General features: G+C 40.3%; 1 protein-coding gene across 1 annotated transcript in view; it reads right to left on the bottom strand.

The window, feature by feature from the left end:
* The window catches only part of LOC149465858 (protein-glutamine gamma-glutamyltransferase 6-like), a 31,857-nt gene extending 12,793 nt beyond the window's left edge, over positions 1–19,064 (bottom strand). The window contains exons 1-6 of the mRNA XM_089673461.1: positions 19,046–19,064; positions 10,731–10,904; positions 10,302–10,520; positions 9,428–9,549; positions 7,465–7,593; positions 5,438–5,609 (exon numbers count right to left, since the gene is read on the bottom strand). Of these exons, the coding sequence (XP_089529587.1) occupies positions 5,438–5,609; positions 7,465–7,593; positions 9,428–9,549; positions 10,302–10,520; positions 10,731–10,904; positions 19,046–19,064 (835 nt within the window). The remainder of the gene's footprint in view (positions 1–5,437; positions 5,610–7,464; positions 7,594–9,427; positions 9,550–10,301; positions 10,521–10,730; positions 10,905–19,045) is intronic.
* Between the last annotated feature and the right edge of the window lie 689 nt (positions 19,065–19,753).

Here is a 19,753-nt window from a genome sequence, read left to right as displayed (position 1 = left end):
CTCATTGTCTTGATATTTCCACACATCTGAAATTTTACTTTGAAACGAATAAGGTGGACAACACAAATCCGGCTATTAATTGGGCAGCTCATAAATCCTCGGTCAGGGATTCTCTTATTCAAATCATCTTCACGACTTAAAAAGGCTTGTAACAAAATTGATTCCGACTAAATCTAATGCGTATACTGATCTTGTCGCCCAACATAAGACACCTGATCCTACTCTATTAGTTAACTTGACCAGACCCGATTGGAACTTAATTTATGCCTTAGTACTACAGCAGATAAACCGTTGTGTTGGGCCAGTCAAATTTTTCACTTGGGATAGACCAAGTACATTACTAGCATACAAGCCATCTCCTAGACAGACATTCTCATGTGGCTCTTCCTAAAATTAAGCTGTCCACTGGTGCTCTCAAGACCCTGTAAGATCCTACAAGAGTTTCATTCCTTTTATACTGATCTTTACTGTCCACTTTGGAGGGGACCTCATCTGTAAACAGCTTCCTGACTTTGACTCTCCCATATATTCTCTATGGGCCTCCTGAAGAGAAGGATCAGCCTATCACTTTCAAGGAGATTCCGAACACCTTAAAAATCTTAGCTCCACATAAATCCCCAGGACCGGACATCCTTCCTCATGCTTATTATAAAGCTTTCCCTGACCTTCTGATTTCACATATGGCCCATTATTTATGAGATGGGGGAGTGGTGCCTTTATGAAAATTAAGCGGTCGTTCGTATAATTCCTAAGCTTAATAAAGACACTACTGCTGTCTAATTATCATCCTGTCTGCTTTATTAATTGCGATCTTAAGATTCTCACTAAAGTTCTAGCTTTATGCATTAAAATGTTTTTAGCTCATTATAAATCAGAGTTCGGTTCCTCCTTGACTCTTGTGGGCTTTAAATTGTAACCCCTTGGTTACAATTTAACAGAGCCCAGGTCTCTGTTCATGATAAAAAAAAAAAAAAAAAAAAAAAGGCTCCTCTCCTCTGCCTATTGGGAGAGGCTCTAGACAGGGTTGCCCCCTTTACTTTTTGCATTAGCAGTGGAACCGCTTGCTATAGCCATTAGTTCTGACTCTGCTATCTCTGGTGGCCAACGAGACCATAAAATGTGCCTTATTTGCTGATGTCCTTATGCATATGCCTGCTCCTCAAGTGTCCTTACCCAATTTACTTCACCGCTTCTCTATGGACTCAGGTCTCACTCTGAATTCCTCAGAAACTACAGCTTTAAAAATTTCTTTACCCCTATCGGAGGTTCAATATCTTCAGGACAACTTTGAAGTCAGTGGGACCCCACACTCCCTCCCCTATTTGGGGATCCATCTCACAAGCTCCATTTATACACCATCGTGCTAACTAGCCCCCCTCTTTTGAAAAAAAAAAACTCAAGACTGATTTACATAATTGGGCAGACCTCCCTTTATCCTAGTTTGGTAGAATCAACTCATTAAAAATGACATTTCTGCCAAGACTGCTATATTTTCAGACGTTACCGATTGCAGTCCCCAGGAGGGGAAATCTTACGCTTACAAATCAGATCTCTCTAGATTTATATGGGAAGGCAAACATTTTTTGGTCAATTATTCAACTTTATATTCTAAGAAAAAGCATGGTGGTTTGGAACTTCCTAATCGTATGACTTATTTTCATGTGGCTCAGATAATGCAGCTCTCCTACACTACAGCTAGGGGCTAAGTACCTCAATGGGTTGGCATTGAGCCCCATCTTGTCATCCGTATGCTATTGGCTCCCCTATGTGGCTTCTCAGTCGGTTACATCCTCCCATCTGCCCTACATTATCAGGTCATTAGCAAACATTGATAGGTGGGGGGCCCGTAAGCCTTTATTTTCCCTACATACCCCTCTGGCCCCAGTCTTTTGTAACCCTAAATTCACACCTGGTTTAACACCATCTGTGTTTCAATAAGATTTTTTTTACATACAAATAAATAATTCAGTGCTTGCCAGCTACTATACCCAATACTGTGATTAATTTATGGTTCACTGACACTACTACACATATATGAGTGAATAAACTAATAAATCTAAATGAAAATGTGTCGTGCTCCAATTATTTGCTAAAGTAAACTTTAATATCTATATCTAGATCATAAGCTCCAAGGAGCAGGGCCCTCCTATCCCTCTTGGATTGAACTATATTGTTGCTGTATTGTCTCCTGTTATATTGTAAAGCGCTGAGCAACCTGTTGCCACTATATAAATCCTGAATAATAATATCTGAGTGCTCAATTATGTGATAAAGTGTTATAAATTGCTGAAAATAGATAAATTAAATACATAAAATATATTTAATGTCCAAACAATATATATTGTTCAATCCAAAATAGTGTCCACTCCGTGACAATGTGCAGAAAACCTGTTATATATGCGCTCACCTTATTATAAGCCTAACAAATTTATACAAAACCATAACCAAAACTATAATTAGGAATAATCCAGAACAGGAAGAGACATAGTTTAAGAAAGTGTTTAACCCTAAAATGGTTAACAAATATATTGGACTTTAAAAGATTTAGGAGGCCCCAAGTATAAAAAAAAACCCCCCCAAAAAAAAAAAAACCAACCCACTTACAGGATATAATCAAACGGATACAATATGGGAGCAAAAAAGGAATTTTAAATAAGAATATATAGTACCTTCAATATGTAAAATACCAATTTACTCAGTTTCAAAGCTACACAAAGATAGTAGCAACCCACCGGGTAGACCCACCATTAACGGTATAGACTGTCTTCTAGACTAGGGGAATATATTGATAGTTGTTTACAACCAATAGTGGAAAATGCACCAGCCTTCCTTAGAGACACAAAACATGTTATACAACTGACCCAAAATTTGCATGTAAACAGTAATATCTGTTTGAGCACAGCAGATGTCTCTTCGTTATATACAAATGATAATGTAGGCGCTTTAGAAGCAGCAAAATGGGCCCTAAATATTCGAACATCCCAAACACCAAAAGGTTCATTTTAAAAAGTGTTTTGAAGTTTTGTTTAGATCAATTATTTTTGGCATATTAACATATTTACAAAGAGAGGAGTAGCTATGGGCGCGAAGTTTGCCACTAGTATAGCCAATCTATATGGCTAAATGGGAAGATAAGTCCATCTTCCATAACTTCAGGAAAGAAATATATTTATATAAATAGATATGATGATCTATTAAATTATATGGGATGGTGATAAAAACAAAAAAAACACAAACACCACACACTGATAAAAATGCTTATACCATTAAATAGCTGCCATTATAGACCATAGTTGAAAATCCCTAGGGGACAGTTTGTTCCTGGTCTCTCCTTTTGTGCAGTTTCTTTATAACCTCAAAGTGGGATATTAATGCAAAGATTTATAAAGGATATAAGATTTAGATTTAAGTTTCATAATATGAATAATAAAGAATATAAAATAAAACAGTTTATTTCATGTGAAATGAGTGTAATATGCACTCAAATGCCCATGTAATTTAACTTACATTGGACATACTAAAAGGCTCCTGAAAGAGCGTATCAAGGAGCATGTATACAATATAAACAGAGGATATAAAAATCACTATGCATCACTACATTTTTGGCAATATAATAAAGATGCTAAGAGTTAGAATTCTGGGGCATAGAAAAAACAGAATAGTCATTGGAGAGGAGACAGTCAGAAGTTAGTAAGAAGGAATCAAAATGGATATACGAAATGAGTTGTCTAGCCTCTAGAGGCCTAAATAAGGAGTTTGATCTGTCATGTTTTATTAGTAATTTTTAATCCGCTTTATACTTTATCACATATATAAATTGACCACTCAGCACTTTATATATTAAAGTTTACTTTACCAAATAATTGGAGCATGACAATTTATATTTATAAGGGATTTTTACACATTGGGGATCTGGAAGGACTGCCTCCATATTCTTTCCAATATTTTCAGACAAAATGCCAACTGCCTTCTAGCGAACCGTTTTGCTATAATCAAATTAGGTCTTATCACTAGCAAGCTTAAATTACTGACAGAACCCCATATGCTCACCGCTCTCGAAGTCTCCTGTAGGGCTTCTGGAGTGGCGAAAGATTGTCTATCCAATATATATGCTTTCCTTATTGATCCAAAATGATAAACTCTTATATGGTACAATGGGAAAAAAAAAAAAATATATAACTTTCTCTGGAGTTAGAGGCTTGGTGGAATATGGCTAATGCTTTATCTAAAATCTCTATAAAACACTACACTCATTGAATCGAACTACAAAATGCTTCTCCGTTGGCGTTTAGTCCCTACACATCTTGGGGGGGGGGGGGGTGTAAAGGAGAAGGAGTACCCATCTGTTTTCGACATTGTGGACAGGAGGGTACTATGCTCCACATATGGTGGAAATGCCCTGTGGTCACTAGGTTTTGGATCAGTTTATTTAATTTCCTTTACTCTGTAATGGGTGATAATCGTAGATCCCTTGAAGTGGCCCCATTTCAACTATTGCCCAAATTTATTCTTTATATCCTGTTGGCAGCAGGAGTTAAGATAGCCAAACACTGGAAAAAGTCAGCAATATCGCTGGACTTCGTCAAAACAAAACTTAATTGGATTATGATTGATAAATGTACTAGTATACTTAATTGCAATACCTCTAAATTTGAGAGCACTTGAGATCCATGGATTCGATATATTCGTTGTTTGACAGATTCTTGGCTAGCCCTCTATCTTTCCATTCTTTCTTCTATTATGTCAGTGATATTTGTACCATTCTGTTTATGGGGCAATTTGTTGCTAAAATTGCAAAATCTGAACGTGCTACCAGTGGGTCCTTCTCATTACACATTAGTCAATTTTGTTGTGTTGCTATACACATTGTGCTTGAATACATTGCTTGATGTTCTACAACTCATGTTGGTGGGTTGCATTTTCTGTCTGTATGGTTTCTAAAAATATCCTAACATATTGAAAATAATAAACTCTCAAGCCGCAACAAAATTGCACTGATCAGTAGTTCAGAAATCATGCTGAATTAGCACAATTTCAAAGTTGCACTGGTGTGAACCAGGGCTTTAGGTTGATCCATCAAGATAAATTTGTAAATCTCGAGTACAAAGTGGATAAGTCAAATGTTAAAATGTGGATTTTGTATGATTGAACTGGAATTAGAACCCAGCTAGGTTTACTTTTTACTTTGAATTTTAGGTAGACTTTGGGTCATGGCAAAGTGAGAGGGGCAGCTGTGTGCCAACAATACACATCATGGAGGGTTTGAAGAGTTATGACAAGACCAAACAGCAGCGTTTCTGTTCAAATACAAGGATTGCCAACAGGGACCACAGGTAAGTATGTAGTGGTTTATCCCCATTACACCATAAACAGATGTGCAGCTTTCGCATGTGAGGCTTGTGAAAAAAAAAAAAAAAAAAGGAAGAAGTGTACAAACCTGTGCAAAGGACCCCTCCATACACCCAGCACTGTCCATATCTGACAGGTCCACTTTCATGCCATTTACGGAGAATGGAAACACTTCCATTCCATTTTGTAGGTTCCTCTCCGCCATCATAATTTCCACTCCAATTTCCAACGATAATTCTGTTATCACCTGGACTGTTAACCTAAAAATAAGAGTGTAAGTGTTACATCTGTTGTCCATAACCAGGATTCACAATAAGAAAAATCCCTGATGAAGCTACAAGGGGCATGGCATAACACAGATGTGACATAGCAACATGGTGACGCACTTCTGGTCCGGCGCCATCTTAGTGCACTAGAGGATTATCAGTACACCCATGTGGGATGACATCCAAACGCTTTGTATTTTCTGCCCAAACATGAGTGTTCACTTGGCGGTTTTATATATTTAATAAACAAGTCATACAGGTTTACACTATGGAGGATTTTCTGTGTTCTCATTCCATGACTTCATGAATGTATATGTGCATACTGGTACTGGCTCGTGGAGGATAAGTGGAAGGTGGAGGCGATATTGTAGGAGCTTCTGGTGTATTCTCTAGCCTGGAGAGAGCAAGCAGGATCTGGGGTGATCCGCAAGGCATTTTGGACCCTGGGGGCCGCAGGGGGAAGGTGAGCAGGAACGCTAGCCATTTTTGGATTCTCACCCATCACCTACACTGGCGAAAGGAGCATGTTTTGATTAGTGTTTGTGGTGTGCCTAACACTAAGTTAGTGGACAATATCATGCATTAGTGTGCCTTGTACACGGTTTTTTATTGATATATTGCACTTTAAATATCACGCGCTTCTATCCCTTTATAGGGAATCACTAATTGTCGCTATCATTTATCTACTTTAGCACGTTATGTATCTGTTTGGCACAGAGCCATATTTGTTCATGCTATACCTGGTATATGTATGTAGCGCTACACCATTCATAACAATATCCACTGGGACTTGTAACGTATGCCATACCTGTCTAGGCACATGACATGCGATGCAAATTCTGGTAATTGCACTGCATTTTGCAATCTGTTTCGGGGGTCGTTAATATTGAGACCTGTACCAGATTGCATGGGCACCATGCGATAGCAAATCCTGTGTTTCCCGCACTGCATTAGTGTGTGAACCAGGGCTAAAATGCTGTGTAGTTTATTAATAAAGTCAGTCCCGGTTTACTCTCAACATTGGTTGTCTGATGCTTGGTGCAACTTTGCTATATTCTGGATCCAGAGTGGAGGAAGCCGTTTGGTGGAGATACCCAGTCAGGGCAGTGTCACACTAGTGACATCTATAGTTGATCCCCGTTATACTACAACCATCATTCAATTCAGATTTACTAGGTTAATGAGGGACAGCCAAGTTGCCACAGAGTTTCACAAAGTCCCAATTGCTTCATCAGGTCTAAAATGTTCAGAAATACTTATTTACTTGCTAGAAAATGGATCTTGAAGTTTCTACATGAAAAAAAAAAACAAAAACCACATGAGAAACATAGTACTCAAATAATGGCAAAAAAAGGTTAGCACCTCTATGAAGCAATGCTAGTGTAGAAGTCAGACGTTGGAGGTCATCGAAACACTTCATTGTGGCCACACTTAAAGAATTTAAAGTGTGGGCTTTAATAAGTATCATACCTTGCTCCATGGCCGGATCTAGGGGGCTCTGGGGGTAAGCCATGCCCCCCAGATTTTAGTTGCGCCCCCCCCCCCCCCAAAGCCAACCCTAGCCTTCCACTATACTGTTCTCAGTTATGCATTGTGTGGGGAGGAGTCAAGGCCTTTGGCAAGGCTGTGTGCAGTGCAGGGATGAGAGATGAAGCTGTGCCAGTCTTCCACCAGTGAGGTGGTCAGAAGAGGGAGGGGGGGGCGGGGGAAGCGCAGTGCTGAATCACAGAGTGGCAGATCTGTGGGGAACAGTACTGGAGCATTGGTTTTGAGAGCCTAGTTTTTCATACCCTAGGGTTTGCTAGCAGCTGTAGTCTATGGCTAGGCCCTTCAAGATCAGTGTACTAACCATAGCACTTAATATTCTTGACACGTAGACAGGGTCTCCCCTGAGAGATGCATCTTTAGCAGCACTTCTTCTATACTCGATACTACTGTTCAGCATTTTTAAGCAGATTTCCAAAATTCCTTTTTCAAACTGAAAAATATAAAAAAAAAAAAAAAAAAAGATAGCTTCAAAGACAAAGAAATAGATAACACTCCCCCTCCCAATTTTCTACCTTAAGACTGGAAGTAACCTCAGATACTTCATGTTTAAACACATACCAAGTAATTCACAAGTGTAACCATTATTTACCTCCCCAAGAGCTCACAGTAAGTCAATTCCTTTTCTAAAATCAGAAGGCCTGCACCATTTTTTCCCCGCAGGGATCCCTCAGGACCATCACCTACTCTCTCATCTAGAATGCTGACCCATAAGTAAAATCATGGTGCCTGTGTAGTAGTTTTTATGCTCTTGGCTGTTTGTGCAGCAGTGGAAAATGAGCTTCCTCACTCCTATAGGAGCCATTAAAAACAGATGCTTCCATGTAGAATCTGGTGCAGCTGTGTATGGTAGCCAGCTTTTAACTTTAGCTTGTTCAATTAAGCTTTGAGAATAAAAACTAGAAGCAGATTGGTTTCTATGCAGCACTGCACTAGACTTTACATGCTCCAGTTGAAGTAAATCTTTTCCACTGCATAGGTGTGGCCAGCAGAAAGATTAAGGGCAAGTGCTGATGGTCTTGTTGGTGTCAGAACCGCTTTTCTCCCCATGCAAGTCTATTGGAGTGCAAAAGCATCCCAAAGCACAATAACTGCACCTGCAATAAAAGCGGACATCTCAAAAGCCTCAAATTCATGCCAAAAGCCCAACACTGGCCCCTAAACCATTCAGAAGGCCACATCTGCAGATCTGGTGCAGGAGATATTGATACGTTAAATCAGGATGCCAGCAGGCAGAAAGAGTACTTTATTTGAAAGTGGCCTCACTTTTACCGACACCAAAATTACCTGGAGACTCAGTCACACAGGGATAACACAGATTGTTGCAAGATAAACAAAAATGTCTGTATTGGCAAACCAAAGTAGACAAACACGATAAATCAGATCATCATCAACACATGAGAAATCAGAGTGGTACAATAGAGATAGCCAGGTACCCCTAGGAGTGGATTTGGAGTGTACTGCAGTACTAAGCATAAACTATAGCCTGGAGAGGTTGTGCCTCAAGTGACTGAGAAAGCTTAGGAGACTAGTTCACCTGCAAATGATATGTGGTGATTGGATGCCATATAGTAAGCCTATGTCTGACACAAGGTCTGCTGTCCCTTGTACCCTGAAGCTGGCATTGGGAGCCAATCACATGACCCAACAGCCCTGAGAATAGTCCAAGTATAAACATCTTACCCCTACGGGCTAATTAGTATAGGACTTAGACTAGGGTGAGAGCAGTTAAGATGAAGTAGAAGTCCAGTTTAATCTTAAGAGATTGATGTTTGCCTTGTGCAGACTGAGGGAGTGGACCACATTTTTTCCACTCTGAGCACTTTTCTAAAAAAATAAGGGGAGGGAATCAGTAGGAAATGCCCGATACCAGCATGATTGGCTCATTCACATGAACAGCCAGGTACCAGTAAAAGCCAATTTTGCAAGCCAGTCCACAGAATGACACCCATTTAAGAACATTAGGTTCTCAGTTTGAGTGCCAACACAGCCAAATGAGGCCCTCTGAAAAACAATCCACAGGACAGAGGGACAGCAATACCAGCCAAAAGTATGAAAGAGCCCTTCTGGACGAACCAAAGATCTTCTCATCTCCACCAACAAAAGGAATTCTGACATGACCAAATTGTTAGCGGTCAAAAAAAAAAATAAATAAAAAAAAATAAATGAAAGTTTAAAGACACAGGTGTGCCAATGTTTCATGTATTATTGTAAACTGCTTTAAAAGCAGTCAAACAGATTCATAGATTTTGGGCCTCTACAATTACCTGGCCAAACTCCCAGGGTCGCTGTGGAGGGTCTTCACTTGCATTGCCATAGAAAATTGTGCCATGCTCATTGAGAATATACTCCTTCCTTGCAGAGTCATCCTTCATGTGCACCATGTCAACTAGTGGAGGGAAGCAAAGAAATATTTAGTAGATTACACACACTTTAGTGATAACCTACTCAGTGGAACCACTAACTGCATGTTCCAGGTCTAATGTCATCCCAAATTAAAAAAAAAAAAAAAAAAAAAAAAGCCACCAAAAGGGGTACTTGCCTCTAGTCAGGCTACACCTGAACTATGGAAGGCTGAATCTCTACAAGGTGGGACATAGATACAGTACCCTACTCGGGCACTAGAGGCTGATCTGACCACCAAAAGATTTACTGCTGCTCTGAGCTTTAGCAAAATTACAGCCTCCAGTGAGAAGAAACAGGACCAATGCTGGAGGCAGTTTACAGCACACCAATGTTGTTAGCATAATTAAATGAGGAATGCATGTTCATTGCTAAAGAGGATCAAGTTGTTATGGGTAATGGTCTGCTTTAAATAAAGGCACCTCCTGCACAGAGGACTAATCCAGCTAGGAAGTTTAGCCTGACTTGATATCTTGCAGCTGATTGAACTAGCAGTGCCAGGATTTAATTATAACCATTAGGTCTCCTGTTGTACTGAAGCAATAAGAATATTTTATGAAAGTTTGGTGATTTGATATTTTTCTTAATTCTGCTTCTTCCTCTTACAGCGTGACCAATGCCCTTTTACCCAGCCAAATTGTTGGCACAGCATACGAAAAGGAACAGCTAGTAAATATCCCAAGGACACATTTTAGTACAGCAAGATTAGTTCATTAGATGTACACATTTTGCACATACCTGCACACCAAGGATTAAAAAGCAATATGTATTCTCCACAGCTGTGGAATATATGACTCCATCCACTCTTGATCTGATAACCCATACGGTAATGTCCAATAGCTGCGTCAGCCGGTGAGTTGATAGTGATTACCATGGAATGGTCACTGTTGGTTTTGAAGGTGGCGTGCCAAGATTTCTCATTGCTAGAGCTGAGGATTATTTTAGAGCTTGACCTGCCTGTTATAAACTAGCAATTACAAGATAACAGTAACTCAGTTAGCTAGATTGAGGTTAGTGTACACAAATTCTGCATTAAAAGGTCTCTTCAAATGGAGCAAAAATATGCTTAAAAAAAAAAAAAAAAAAAAAAAAAAAAAAGTTATATAGTGCTGTATGTCCCAGGGGCAAAAGAAAAAAAATATATAAATATATATACAGACACATTACCTGTCTGAGTCCACCATTTCAGGTTGTCTTCAGGTTGCACAGCCCTGTTGAACATGGCTTTTATGCTGAATGTCTGTCCTCTCCTTACAACAAGCTTTTCAATCATATACTCATTGGTCCTATGTGCAATAGCATTTGAGCTTCGCTGAAGGTCCAAGTTTAGAACCTGTAAGGCTAGGGAGGGAGGAGGGAAAAAAAAAAAAAAAAAAAAAAAAAAGTGTTAAATGATGAGTAAAGTAAGCCTGTCACATTCAGCTTTGAGTAAATTCAATGGCAGCATGTATACAGGTCCAAGGACTATTATGTGACCATATTCCTAAGTGCACACTCTGAACTGGAGAGAAAGAAAAGGTTTAAAAAGGAGACAGTTTTTGTACATTTTACCGTACCCAAACATTGCATTACCACCATAAAATGGCTCACTTTTAGGTTTCTTGCATACTACAGCTTTCTATAAAAAAAAAAAAAAATTGTAACTGATCTAAAATGCAGCCCTTTAATTACAACGTGCCTGTATACACAGATGCATATTCTTGAGAAAGGAGGAAAAAAAAAAAAAAAAAAAAAAAAAAAAAAAGTGTGCTAATTTGATTGTATATGTGCACTATCCAAGAATACCAACAGTCTGAAATTATGTCCAGAACTGCCGATTCTTGAATATCAGTACAGTATGAAAGGCTTTAAATTCTCCTAAAACCTAACCTCCCATATTAGGCATGCTGATCTATCCATAACATGCAAATGGAAAAAGTCAGTACTTGGATTATAATATTGAAATAAGTCATAACCAGGTTTATCCCTCATAATGACCTGTTTAAGGCTACTTTCACAATGATCTGTAGCAAAACTGCATATGTGTTTAGTGCCCGTCACATCAGGTGTGGCTTGCCATGAGTGTTTCAAAACGCATGGCAAGTCACACCCTATTGTCTGCAATTAAAGCAGTCATATCGGTGCAATTCCAACTTGGTCAGAGCCACACCAATTTCTAAAGTAGTGCATGTATGCATGCATGGTATGACTTGCAAGAGACATGTCTATGAAAGTCGAACCTGAAGTCAGAATGACATCTGAATGTGAAATCGTGTGACCTCACTGGATGACGCATGATTTCAAAGAGACTTAAGGACATGCGACAAAAAAAAAAAAAAAAAAAAATTCACCAAAAAACGCAACACAAGTGTGTTTTCCCCATTCATTTCAATGGGGAGGAGAGGTTTATTTTATTTTGTAATCTGCACCAAAAATGCAGAAAGCAAGATTTAAATTAAAAAAATAAATTAGTGCACCTGCCACAGATCATTCTGAAAAGTTCCATAGAATTATGTAGTCACTTTTTTCTTCTGTTTTTTTTTTTTTTTTAAACATGAAAGCAGATCAGTGTGAAAACTGCCTAAAGTATAACCACCTTAGGTGTAGCACCTTCTAGTGCAGTTAAGTAAATCTAGTTTGGCTCAAAAAAGTAGCTAACATGAGCATGTCTGTGGGGTTCAAGCTTAAGTCAGGCCTCTTTCACCTCCCCCTGGTTCTGGAAGTTTAAAGAAGCTTCTAGAAGCTAGTGGGCAGGGATCTGAACATTCATGGAAGTTTGACCAATCCCCGGGCAGGAGGCCTGGCAGTAAGGTCTGCCAATAAATATTGGCGAGCCTGGCCAACAGGGAGTTAATCCTCTCAACCAGCAATTGAGTGCCGAGTTGAGGTTTGTGAGGCCTGGAGGGGACCCTGGGGCTGGAGGCTCTGCTGCCAGGCAGGAGCAGAGGAAGGAATTAAAGGAGCAGTTTGATCAGAGGATCTTCACCACCCTTCAGTCTCATCCAGGAGACACCATGTATTGCAAGGGAAGGACTCATACAGCATGAGGCCACAACAGCAGTCTTTACCAGCAGCAGGATTTCAAGGGACAGTGAGAAACTCTACTTCACCACCCAAAGCCTATAGGAGAGAGGCAGCCAAGTGCAATACCCAGCTAGCCATCTGCGAGGCACATCTGTCAACCTTCACCCCTGCTTGGGATGAGCTTGTGCCAGTGCTGGCATAATTATTGGAAGTGCTTTGCCAGTCTTTTGAAAGTGTAACCACAGTAGTCCTCAGTTTTTCTACACCTTTTCACCCTCCAAAGCTTACAAGGGAGATTGCAGCCCCAAGTGCAATATTCAGCTACCTTTCAGAGGGACAGCATAATGTTCCCTTCTACCCTTGTTTGGGGATTTCTCAATTGAAACCAGGTGCACTGGTATTTTCTACATTGAGCTCCTGCATACAGTTGGGACTGTTACTTCTACTAAGGGACAGAACTACTAAAAGCTGGTGGGATATTTGCTACTGATCCATTAAGGTCTGACATTATTCCAGGAGGTAGTAGAGTCAAAGGATTCATTTTTGATGCAAGGTGTACATAGAGTTGACCTCCAAAAGCATTGTTGATTTCACTTTGGGCATCCCACAGCCCCTTATCCCTATCCAAGTTACCCCCCCCCCCCAATAAAACAAACCCAAGGAATGTTTCTGACTGTGCCAGCTGAAAATACATGTTGCCTGGTTGTGCAAACAAACGGGGACCCATAATCTAGCAGCTCCTTCAAGGGTAGCACTACATAGGGAAAGAAAAACTTTATCCCCCCCAAAGAGCTTTTGAAGTGATTAAGTGATCAGGGGATCGCAGGTCCAATGTCAACCTTCTGCACACTCTCCCTCCAGCTTTCTTGCCTGTACCTCTATAAGGGCTCGCTGAAAGTTGAATTATATTTAACTACTATGAGAAAGCCATAAAAAAAACAAAAAAAAAAAAACAAAAAAAAAAAAAAACACCCCACACACTAAACAGCTTGTGGTGTCATTTTAAATGATCTGATATCTGGAGCATTGGCCAGTAATGATCCACTTTCATGTAGTACACAGCATTTCATCTGCCTGATCTTTGTCAAGCCACAGATGGCGTGTCAGTGCAAGTGACATCTACCATGCAATCCAGGCTGAAGGGAAATGTCTGTCTTTTAGGTCTGTCATTTTGGTTTTCCCCCCCACTCCATTTTATATTTTGTACTAACATGTTGATTGTTTTGTATTAAACCCAGAATGAGTTAATGAAAATATGCTGCGTCAGTTATGTGTTACAGAACTGTACTCACAATATTCTTCGATTTCTTATCTTAGCTTTGGTAGAGGCAGAGATAGTATCCAATTATTTCTTTGTACTAACAGCACCTGTTTCTGTTATGATATAATTAAAAGTCAAATACTTCTGTCCCATGGGAAAACTGTTGGATACTTGTACAGTTGGGATTGAAAGTTTGGGTACCCCAGCTAAAAATTTGTATTAATGTGCATAAAGAAGCCAAGGAAAGATGAAACAAATCTCCAAAATGCATCAAGTTACAGATTAGACATTCTTATATTATGTCAACAAAAGTTAGATTTTATTTCCATCATTTACACTTTCAAAATAACAGAAAACAAAAAAATGGCGTCTGCAAAAGTTTGGGCACCCTGCAGAGTTAATATCTTATACTGCCCCCTTTGGCAAGTATCACAGCTTTTTGTAGCCAGCCAAGAGTCTTTCAATTCTTGTTTGAGGTATCTTTGCCCATTCTTCCTTACAAAAGTCTTCCAGTTCTTTGAGATTTCTGGGCTGTCTGTCACGCACTGCTCTTTTAAGGTCTATCCATAGATTTTCAATTCTGTTGAGGTCAGGAGATTGTGAAGGCCATGGCAAAACCTTCAGTTTATGCCTCTTGATGTAATTTCGAGGTGTGTTTAGGAACATTATCCATTTGTAGAAGCCATCCTCTCTTTAACTTCAGCTTTTTCACAGATGGCATCAAGTTACCATCCAAAATTTGCTGAAATTTTATTGAATCCATTTTTCCTTTTACTCGTGAGATGTTCCCTGTGCCACTGGCTGCAACACAACCCCAAAGCATGATTGATCCAACTCCATGCTTAACATTTGGACAGAGGTTCTTTTCATTAAATTCTGTGCCCCTTCTTCTCCAAACGTACCTTTGCTCATTCCGGCCAAAAAGTTCAATTTTAACCTCATCGGTCCACAGAACTTGTTTCCAAAATGCATCAGGCTTGTCTATATGTTCATTTGCAAAGTTCAAATGATTATTTTTGTGGTGAGGACGTAGAAAAGTTTTCTTCTGATGACACTTCCATGAAGACCATATTTGTACAAGTATCTCTTTATAGTGGAATAGTGTACCACAACTCCAGTGTCTGCCAGATCTTTCTGGAGGGATCGTGCAGTCAAACTTGGGTTTTGAATTGTTTTTCTCACAATCCTGCGAGCTGTTCTGTCTGATATTTTTCTTGGTGTTCCAGATCTTGCTTTAACTTCCACTGTTCCTGATGACTGCAATTTCTTAATTCCATTCCAAACAGAGGATATTGACATCTGAAAACGCTTTGCTATCTTCTTATAGCCTTTTCCAGCTTTGTGAGCGTCAACTATTTTCAGTTTCAGTTTTCTAGACAACTGCTTAGAAGAACCCATGGTGCCGATTGTTGGGGCAAGGTCAGATGAGTCTGGGCATTTAAAACCTTTGAGATTGACATCACCTGGTCTTCCCAGACGATGATTGAGAACAATCCATGACACTGGCAGGTCTCAGCTTGGCAAAGGGGGCAGTGCATGCTATAAATTCTGCAGGGTGCCCAAACTTTTGCAGACGCCATTTTTTTGTTTTCTGTTATTTTGAAAGTGTAAATGATGGAAATAAAATCTAACTTTTGTTGACATATTATAAGAATGTCTAATCTGTAATTTGATGCCTTTTGGAGATTTTTCCATCTTTTTTTGGCTTCTTTATGCACATTAATACAAATTTTTAGCTGGGGTGCCCAAACTTTCGATCCCCACTGTAACTGATTTCAAAGACTGAGAAAAATCATGTTCATAGCCTTGACAAGTATCTAGCGAGAGTCTATGGTATGTTGTAGATAAGTTTTAAAACAATGTAGAAACTTTCCTTATTCCTGGGAAAGAGAAACCTCGCTTCTCACCACTTTTCAGAATTGACATCAATGTTTGTTTTATTTGTATTCAGCCAATTACTGACAACTCAGCTTTTTGATACTCTGTGCCCCCCACCTTTCTTTTTTCTGTTATATTAATTTTCTTCCCCCTAATGAGCTTGAGAGATTGATTTCACCTATCACTGTGTGTATGTGTCTGTCGCTTCTGGGTGAAGTCAAGCCCTCCGGACGCGTCCGTATCTTCAACAGACTAATAAAGACAGATAGCCAGGGGCTAGCGACAACCTTTCAAACGGCCATTACGTGGTTATTACCCAGTAAAATAGCATCCCTTTAACAGATTGCCTACCACCCTATAGCAGAGATATTGCTACAAGGCTGCGCAAAAATCATGTATACACACTATTTTGCATTTCCTGGTAAGGGGGCACAAGCTCACAGAGTATCACTGACCGGGGGGGGGGGGATTGAACATAGCAGAGCAATACAAAGCAGCGCGCTTACAGTGTAACACATTAAGACAGCACACACTTAACCATTTGATTGCCCCAGATGTTAACCCTTTCCTGCCCAGTGTCATTAGCACTGGTCACTATTAGTGCCACTGGGGATGTCAGTGACAGTTCCCCCCCCCCCCGGGTCAGAATGCCTGCCACAGTCCCACTACAAGTCACTGATTGCTGGCATTACTAATAGAAAAAAAAAAAATAAGAATACACACACACACACACACGGGTGTGGTTTTTTTTTTTTTAGCATAGACATAGCAAGATACATTTGGACCTCAATTTTATTTTTTTATTTTTTTACTGGACATGTTTAACCACTTGCCCATCGGGCACTTATACCCCCTGCCTGCCCAGGCCAATTTTCAGCGCTATCACACTTTGAATGACAATTGCACAGTCATGCAATACTGTACTCATGAAATTTTTATCATTTTGAAACAGAGCTTTCTTTTGGTGATATTTAATCACCTCTGGGTATTTTATTTTTTGCTACACGAACAAAACTACTAGAATTTAAAAAAAAAATGTTTACTTAGTTATAAAATTGTAAATAAGTGATTTTCTCCTTCACTGATGTGCGCTAATGAGACTGCAGTGATGGGCACTGATAGGCTGCACTGATGTGGAGGCACCGATGGGCACTGACAAGCAGTACTGATGTGTGGCATTGATATGCACTGACATGTGGCACTGATGGGGCTACACTGATCATCAGTGCCCCAATGATCAGTGTAGAGGTCCCCTCCGAGGAATGCTGATTACCGGCTCTCCTCACGAGCGGTCAGCGAGACAGCTCGTGAGGAGAGAAATGCTGATAACCTGCATTTCTATATTTACATGCGATCAGCTGTGATTGGACACAGTTGATCACAAGAGAGCTGACGTCTTCTGCTCTTTCCGTTGATCCGCTGTGTCCGAGGGACACAGAGCACCACCGATCGCCGCGCATGGTTGGAGTAGGACGTCATGACATCCTCCCAGAATGAGAGAGCCACCTCATGCCCATCATTTCCTTATATGGCGGGCAGGAGGCGGTTAATAGCAAAAAGTCAAACTTTTTTTTCCCCTCACAATTGTCGGCCTTTGTTTATAGCAAAAAACAAAATGCACAGGCAATCAAATACCACCAAAAGAAAGCTCTATTTGGGGGGGGGGGTGTTGCAAGACTGCACAATTGTCAGTTAAATTAACCCAGTGCTGTATCTCAAAAAAGAGAAACAAAAAAAAATATAAAAGTGGCCTGGTCATAAGGGGGGGGGGGGGGGAGTAAATCCTCTGTAGGGAAAGTGGTTAAAACCAAACATTAAATTACACAGGTTATGTGGCTGATTAAGGTGGTAATTAGCGTTAAATTAGCCTCAGTCACTGTAATAGGTATTTGGTTTCAAAGTGATGAGGTGGCAACTCTACTCTGGTGGCCAACACACAACCAGCTTGATGGTCAAAATAAAAAATTGAGAATTTTCAGTAAGCCCATAGAGTATGCTGGCTTATTATTGCAGTGTTTGCCTAGGGCTGCACAGGTAGTAATGTAGTAACAACTATCTTGAACAATAAAGACCATGCACATTGGGATGCATTGCTCAATACAGATTTAGCACAGTGGGGTGGATTCACTAAAACTGGAGACTGCAAACTCTGCTGCAGCTGTCCATGGTAGCCAATCAGCTTCTAACTTCAGCTTGTTCAGTTAAACTACTAAAGACAAAAACTTCTCCCACCCCCCAAAAGGGAGAGTTATAACCCCTGTCAGATTTATTGTCACCATCTGTATCTAATTTTGGAGATCTCCCAATCACTTCCTGTCCCATAGCCAAACAGGGAGAAAGGAAATCCCTGCAGATTAAGGAATTCCCCAAGGACCCCCAGGTCACCACAACTAGTGTCCCCGTTGGAGGATTTCCCATCCATTACTTTTCGGGGGAGAACCCTAAACTTATAATTCTTTCATTTTCAAATGATAATGGCAAACAGGACAAGGCTGAATCTCAAAACAGACAGCAACAAAAAAACCCTACAAAACTGGTTCTTATCCCTTTCCATGATCCAAAAACTGTAAAAAGTTTCACCTTTAGTTATACTTTAAGGCTAGGTTCACACCTATGCAGTTTGCATTTCTGCAGTGCTTTTAGCACATGCATTGTCTTTTTCCTCTCAATTTGTTAATGGGCAGAATAAATAAAAAAAAAAAAAAAAAAAAAAAAAACACCCCACACACAAAAATGTCCCATAGGTAATCATGTTAAATGGACCTAAACTAAAAAGGGGGTGGCGGCTGGCAGGGGACCCCCCCCCCCCTCACTGACAGCCAATAGATTTCTATACACAGCTGCACCAGATTGGGTATCCTCCAGTTTAAGTAAATCAATCCCAATGACAAGCTGAAATCTATCCCTCTTCCCAATAGCCCCAGTTCACACCAATGTGGTACACTGGGTAAAATGGAACAGGCATTTAATCCAGTTTTAAATTTGGCCACATATTGGGTGTAACACTTCATGGGTTGATGAGCCTTTTTAGGCCCAGGCACCAGCCCAGTAGGGTCTTTGCAAACAGTGGTGACCATTTGTGTAATTTACAGGTGCACATCCATGTCAGACCCCAGCCACCTTCACCAGTTTGTGACAAATGGTTGGCTAATCTCACACCACACTATCACTGTACAGGGCTTCAGGGGGAGATAAATTAAAACTTACAACCGCCCCCCCCCCCCAAAAAAAAAAAACCAAACAAGCAAATCCTAGTACTGTCTCAGCTCTTACTACACATGGGCAATCCTAGCTAACCTACTGCTTGTTAGTCTCCACACAGTGTTGGCATTTCACTTACTTTCCTCTGTACCAGGCATGATTGCTTTGTTCCCCGCACTGCAGAGCACTGACTATGGGGATTCCAGGTGAGCTTAAGGTGCCTAAAAGGGAGAGATGCAAAACCTGAAGTGGACGAAGGGTCAGAGGTCTTGAAAGGTGTAGGAATGGAGCCTGTGAGATGTGTAAATCCTGAACAGGACTTTTCCAGGCTCCCTGTGAGACACTCTGCTAACATATCAACAACCCCCAGCAAGGGTGACCCCAGGACAATCTGTCTACATTTCCCATCTTAGTGCCTGGTCTTTTTTTCTGTGAAAGAATAATCAAAACTACTGCTTCATCCGTCCATTTTTTTTCTGGGACATCAATTTGAGAGGTGCATAGTCAGTCACCAGGTCAAAATGACATCTTAACAAACAGTATCTTGGTGCATCCAATGCCCATTTTATAGCTTAACATTCTTTTCAGTCATAGCTCTTTTTTCTTGTATATTAAAGCGGCATTAAACCCAAAACCAAAAATGTAATATATTGAAGCTTATCAGTCATTAGATGTGGTGGCTGCATTAATTTTTTTTTTTTTAGGCTTTTCCCTGTTTTTATCTGGTGATCTGGCCAGTAACACACCTCCTGTATTAGAGTGCCTCCACTCTGGATGGAGGAGCACAGGGGGCACCTATAGCAGCAGCATTTTTAGTCTAGGGGAAGGGGAGTGTCAAGTGTATTGC

Source organism: Staurois parvus, unplaced genomic scaffold (assembly GCF_062004578.1).
Source record: "Staurois parvus isolate SC_StPar_1 unplaced genomic scaffold, SC_StPar_1.0 ptg000137l, whole genome shotgun sequence".
Lineage (NCBI taxonomy): Eukaryota > Metazoa > Chordata > Amphibia > Anura > Ranidae > Staurois > Staurois parvus.
The sequence above is the reverse complement of the archived record's forward strand: the minus strand, read 5'-3'. Positions and strand labels throughout refer to the sequence as shown.